The sequence below is a fragment of the Chlamydomonas reinhardtii genome, chromosome 1, assembly GCF_000002595.2.
Source record: "Chlamydomonas reinhardtii strain CC-503 cw92 mt+ chromosome 1, whole genome shotgun sequence".
NCBI lineage: Eukaryota > Viridiplantae > Chlorophyta > Chlorophyceae > Chlamydomonadales > Chlamydomonadaceae > Chlamydomonas > Chlamydomonas reinhardtii.
The window spans coordinates 7,632,112-7,637,395 of NC_057004.1; the positions used below are offsets into that span (position 1 = coordinate 7,632,112).

Sequence of the window (5,284 nt, forward strand, 5' to 3'; positions counted from 1 at the left end):
TGGAACGGAAGGATGGGGAGCAGAACCGGATGGGAGTACCGAGTACTGCACGCCACGCTCCCATTGCGACATGCACGCAGGTGCACGCAAACCTGTCCTTGCTAGGGATGGAGCCATCTTCCCAAAATGGCAATCACGTCCGCCCAGCAAGTCTGTGTAGGGAGAAATTTTCCCTAACCGGGAAAAATCCCTGGGAACAGTCCGCCATACACGACGTGTGTGGTTACAAGGTCTTGATGGGCACAACGCGCTTGCCGTCCTTGCAGAAACCAAGGCCCGGGCCGGGAAGGGGGGGCCTTTCAACGCCCCTGGCAACGCCGGAAGCCTCACTCGTACACATCCGCACGGCAGCGGCGCCCTGAGAAGTCGTGCCGCAGTTAGCGAAAGTGACTGCGCAATCAGTTGAGCGCGTTGTTGGTGACGCAGGGGCTGCTGACAGGTGGCAGCATGAAATAGGCGTCTTCCGCTACGGACGCGGTGTGGGGCAATGTCTGTGTAGGGCTTCAGCGCTAGGTGACGGTATGACACTTTGTAAATAACAGTCGAAACGGCCTACCGTTATTGTCAGAGGTGTATGCGATGACGTCGCCTCGAGTCGTGGAGTGCCGTCTTTGAAGATGCCCGGGATCATGGGTCTGCAGCTGTCGCACACCCGGTCTGCTGGGCCGGGCGCTCCCCTGCGATTACGCACCGGTATGCACAAGGCAGTAGGGGACTCGGTGTCCGAGCGCAACATGATGGCCTCAGCAGTCATTACGGGGGGGGGGTGGCCAGGGCGGGACAGGGCAGCCGTGTACATGTGTACGACACGACACGCGGGTTCTGGTGGGTAGGGACTTGTGGGGGCTGCTGGTGGGGGCTGGTGGATGACCGTTTGGGGTTGGCACGCACGCAGTAGGTACAGCCGACATACCGTAGCTGCATGCAGTCCGCCGCAAACAACGAACACAATGCAGTAGCCGCCGCACCACAGCCTTTACAGCCTTGTGACTGTACAGCCCAGGGGGGCTCACGCCAGCTGCACGGTGCGTCTGCTTGGCTGGCCTGGCCCGATGAGTCGTCCCGCTGCCAGCTGCCTCGCTGTGCCCCCACCTGCTGCGTCAGCCAGGACGAATCGCTCGCCAGTCGCGCCGCGCAATGTTGGTTACAGTAGTTTGTGTCGCGATGCGCCTCTGCGGGCACCGCGCAATGCCACGCACCGCCACTATCGCGCTGTACCCATGCATGCATGTATATATGTGCCGTACGTATGACAAGCGTACGTAGCAGGCTTTTGGACGCATGCGCCCCAAAGCCCCTGCCGCCCAGGCGCGGGTCTGCTTGCCTACCGATGTGAACACGCTCAAAGAAAGTACTTGTTACGGAAACGTGCTTTCCGCCACCCTGCGGCGGCGGCACAGCACTCCAGCACGTGCCGCTAATTGAGTGAGGCGGCTCTCACGCCACAGACACGACTTTGCTAACGACTCGATCGACTGGCTAAGGGCAATCAATGAAGTGATGGCCTTCCACACTGACCCACAACAAACACATCGCATGCATGGCTGCTGGATGTCCCAGATGCTGCCCCTGCCGCTGGCCCCGTAGCCGGTCACCATACTTCCGCGTGTCAATCGTGCACCCCTAGCCTAACGCATCCGTACCCCCATCCCACACCTTCCACAATTCTCGCCCTGCATCCTCTGATCCGCCCCACACCTCCACTCTTCCCCTTGCCAGCAGAACCTCAACACGTGAGAGCCGGAGCACGCCGGCCCGCCCCCACCTCAGTTGCCCCCCTCCTCCTCCTTCCGCTCAGCCACGCGCCGCCGGTACACACGCAGGTCGTCGTGGATGCCCGTCCAGTTGGGCAGCGGTACGCGGCGCACCTGCCGCCACTCGGGGTGCAGCTCCCTGTCCAGCTCCCACGTGGCGCCCTGCTGCACCTCGCCCACAGCCACCACCGTGTCACCGCGGTAGGCGGCCAGGCTGGCCTCGCCCATGTCGTGCCGCGCCCAGCACAGCAGCAGCGCGCGGTCGGGGCAGCCGCCGTGGCGCGCCAGGAACTCGGGGCCGTCGCACACCTGCACACGTGTGGCATATGGGGCACATGCGGCACATGGGGCACACGTCCGCACACGCACGTGGATCACCAGTGGATGGCTGGCGGCATGGCGGCACAGATACTTCAGCAGAGCAGTGCCGGGCGGCGGGAGGAGATGGATCAAAAGTGCATGTATGTGTGCCTGCTGTGTGCACGCGCAGCTAGCGGGTATCGCCAGCCGTGCCGCCAGCCGTGCCGCCAGCCGTACGGGACATGACAATAAACAAGGCACAAGCGGCAGCAAGCGACCCGCTAGCTGCATAGGTCCCAGTGGCGTGTAGTGACAGCAGGCTAGCTAGCTAGGCATATATAGATAGGCACACTCTCTCTCTCACACACACACACGCACACGCACACACACACACACACACACACTCTCTCTCATACTCTCTCACACACACACACACACACACACACACACACACACACACACACACACACACACACACACACACACGCACACGCACACGCACACGCACACACACACGCACACACACACACACGCACACGCACACGCACACGCACACACACACACACACACTCTCTCTCTCATACTCTCTCACACAAACACACACGCACGCACCTGCATGCTCTTCAAATATCGGTGCGCCCCCTTCGGCAGCTCCGCTTTCTCGCCCTCTGCTGCTGCTGCCTCCTGCTGGCCCTCCGCCGGCTCCTCTCTGATGAAGCGGTACTCGGAGTCGTTGTCCACCGCCACCACGTCCACGCCGCGCCGCGTCAGCAGCCACGCCCAGTACCCCGTGCCGGCGCCCACCTCCACCACCCGGCCCCCCGACACCTGCGCAATCACCTCCAGCGCCTCAGCAGATGGCACCGCCCACGACATGTAGGGGACCGCGATGCTGCCGCGGATTGCCAGGCCCAGGGTTTCTTGCATCTGGTCGTCGGCGTTATATTCGGGGCGGGTGAACATGGCGAAGCGGTCGTGAAAGAAGCGCGTGTCCCGCGCCCACGGCTCCCAGAACCGGTGCAGCAGGAGGTTGTCCGGCACGCGAGGCTGCGTCAGCCGCGCCAACAGCGCCTTCGGGTCAACCGGCGTGCCATCGTCGTCGTCGTCGTCGGCTGCGGCGGCTGCGGTGGCTGCGGTGGCTGCGGTGGCTGCGGTGGCTGCGGTGGCTGCGGCTGCGGCAGCCTTGCCATCCTCGCCGTCGCGGAAGTCACTGGTAGCAGCGGCCTGTGGAGAGAGGAGCGGGCGGCGGGGGGGTGCAGGCTCGTCGCGGGCGGCGTACAGAGGTACGTTGATTACGTTGATAGGTTATCGAGAATGCTTTTAAGGCTGTCAATGCGAAGCCGAGGTTGGCGGCAGGGCGGGGTGCCGTGTTCTTGTTTCCTGGCGCCGGTGTGGCTGGTGACCCACGCCCGCTAGACACGCGGCGCATTCTGGCTAGGCCGAAGTGCATTGCAGGCCACGATGCACGGAAGCTCTCTTAGCATGCACTCATGCACGCATTCGAGCGAGAGCAAGCGAGCGGGAGGCCGCACCGGGTCTTCGCTGCCGCCGCCGGTCGCGTGTTGAGCCATGCCCCGCCGCGGCTGCTGCAGATTGCTTACGCTTGACCCAACAAGGTTATTCCATGTCAGGCAGCTGGACCAGCCATTGGGTGTCGGGCATGCCGGGACCGGAACCGGGCCACAGCGGCCGCCGCGAGGCGCAGCCGCGAGGCCCAGCCGCGAGTACTGAAGCAGCATGTCTAGTTGTAAGCACAGCAGCTAGCATATGTCGCCAAAAGTAGCAGCAAAGGAAAGGGCGGAACGGATCTCCGGGTGCGTGATCGGCCGAGCCGAGCAATCGCGCCCTTGAACCACCCGCGGGCGGGTCCACTCCAAGCTTCCTTCTCCTTCCCGCTCATGTCCCCGGGAATGACTGTTGTGCCGGATAGTCCCGGGACTGCCGTGGAAGGTATTCGTTGGAAGTCCCCAGCTGCCCTGGACGGATTTTACCATTCCACAAGTCCAACCGCGGTTGTGCGCAAAGGGGGGGCGGAGCGGGGACTGAGGCAGGACACGCGTGTGCATTGGGCGAGCCGGTCCCATTCAGCTACGATCCACTTGACACGCAGCAGCAAACTATATAACGCAACGAGGCATACGTGTTGCACATGTTTATGCAGTGGTAGTTTGGGCCACGCAACTTCAATACTAAAGGTGGTGTTCACATTGTGCTCGAAATGGCAAAATCAATTTCCGGCTCATCGAACTCGACGCAACAAGCCCTCCTTAATCTGCTTCTAGGTCATTGAGCGACTGTTTCAATGGATAGCTGTCTGCATACATACAAATTCAGAACATTCAGAGCATTTACACACGACCGCTGAATTAGTAGCATACGCTGACTCGGAGGAGCTCCATGCAGTTCGCGCGGCTTCCACCCTGCGAACGCCAGCGTGCGCGCAGCGCTTTTCGCTAGTAAGGCCATTATTTCGTGGCTACTGGGATACCAGCGCGTTCTGATTGTCCACAGATGGCACATAGAAGTTGACGACGATGCCCAACGCTCATGGTGGAACGACGCCATTATGCGTGAAACTGCATGCAGCCACGCGTCTTCCGCGCCGCGCTGGTGATGGTGGGGATGAGCGCAGCGGCGCCGCAGCGGGCCGCTGCCGGTTGGGGGCGGACTGGGCCGGCGGAGGCACGGGCGGCTGCAGCTGAGGCCGAGCTTCGCAACTTCAAGGCGGAGTGCGAGAAGAAGGAGGCCGAGCGGGCAAAGCTCATGAACTATATGCACGTGGTGAGCGGTATCTGGAATGCGTGTGCAGTGTCGTGCATTGCGTTGCTGCCACCCCCGTACACACATGTGTTTGCGGCCGAGCTCAATGCGCGTGGGGTGCGTGGTGTTGTGGTGGATCCCTGCGCAGGAGGCGCTGTTCTGGGCTGGCACGATCGTTGCGCTTATGTTCAACTTCTACGCGTCGGCCATTCGGGCATCAAGGGAACTCCTGAACACGTTGCGTGGGCTGCGCGGGCAAGGGCTCTGACCGTCAGAATTGGTTCCTTTTGCCACACATTCCTTGCAGAGGGGACCCGATGGGCTCGGGTGGACCCTGACGTGCTACCTCCCCTGCCCGGACGACGCCATAGTTGCCTTTGGGCTGGCGCCTGCATCTGAAGCGGTGGCAGTGTCACGGAGATGCTGGACCTGTGGTCCAAGTGCTCACTCTCCAGTGTCGTCGTGACACT

At 62.1% G+C, this 5,284-nt stretch overlaps 2 protein-coding genes across 2 annotated transcripts in view; one reads left to right on the forward strand and one right to left on the reverse strand.

Annotated features, from left to right (window-relative positions):
• Positions 1 to 1,132: 1,132 nt before the first annotated feature.
• CHLRE_01g055250v5 (uncharacterized protein) lies at positions 1,133 to 4,200 on the reverse strand. The gene is made up of 3 exons (XM_043059033.1): positions 3,587 to 4,200; positions 2,667 to 3,278; positions 1,133 to 2,063 (listed from the first exon to the last, which is right to left on the reverse strand). Exons 1-3 carry the CDS (start codon positions 3,791 to 3,793, stop codon positions 1,767 to 1,769), a joined length of 1,116 nt encoding a protein of 371 aa, XP_042928947.1. The 5' UTR covers positions 3,794 to 4,200; the 3' UTR covers positions 1,133 to 1,766.
• A 100-nt stretch (positions 4,201 to 4,300) lies between these two features.
• Positions 4,301 to 5,284, forward strand: part of CHLRE_01g055300v5 (uncharacterized protein) — a 1,662-nt gene continuing 678 nt past the window's right edge. The window contains exons 1-3 of the mRNA XM_043059034.1: positions 4,301 to 4,510; positions 4,641 to 4,835; positions 4,963 to 5,284. The exon at positions 4,963 to 5,284 is cut by the window's right edge and continues 678 nt beyond it. Coding sequence (XP_042928948.1) covers positions 4,668 to 4,835; positions 4,963 to 5,082 — 288 coding nt within the window. The 5' untranslated portion in view covers positions 4,301 to 4,510; positions 4,641 to 4,667 and the 3' untranslated portion in view covers positions 5,083 to 5,284. The remainder of the gene's footprint in view (positions 4,511 to 4,640; positions 4,836 to 4,962) is intronic.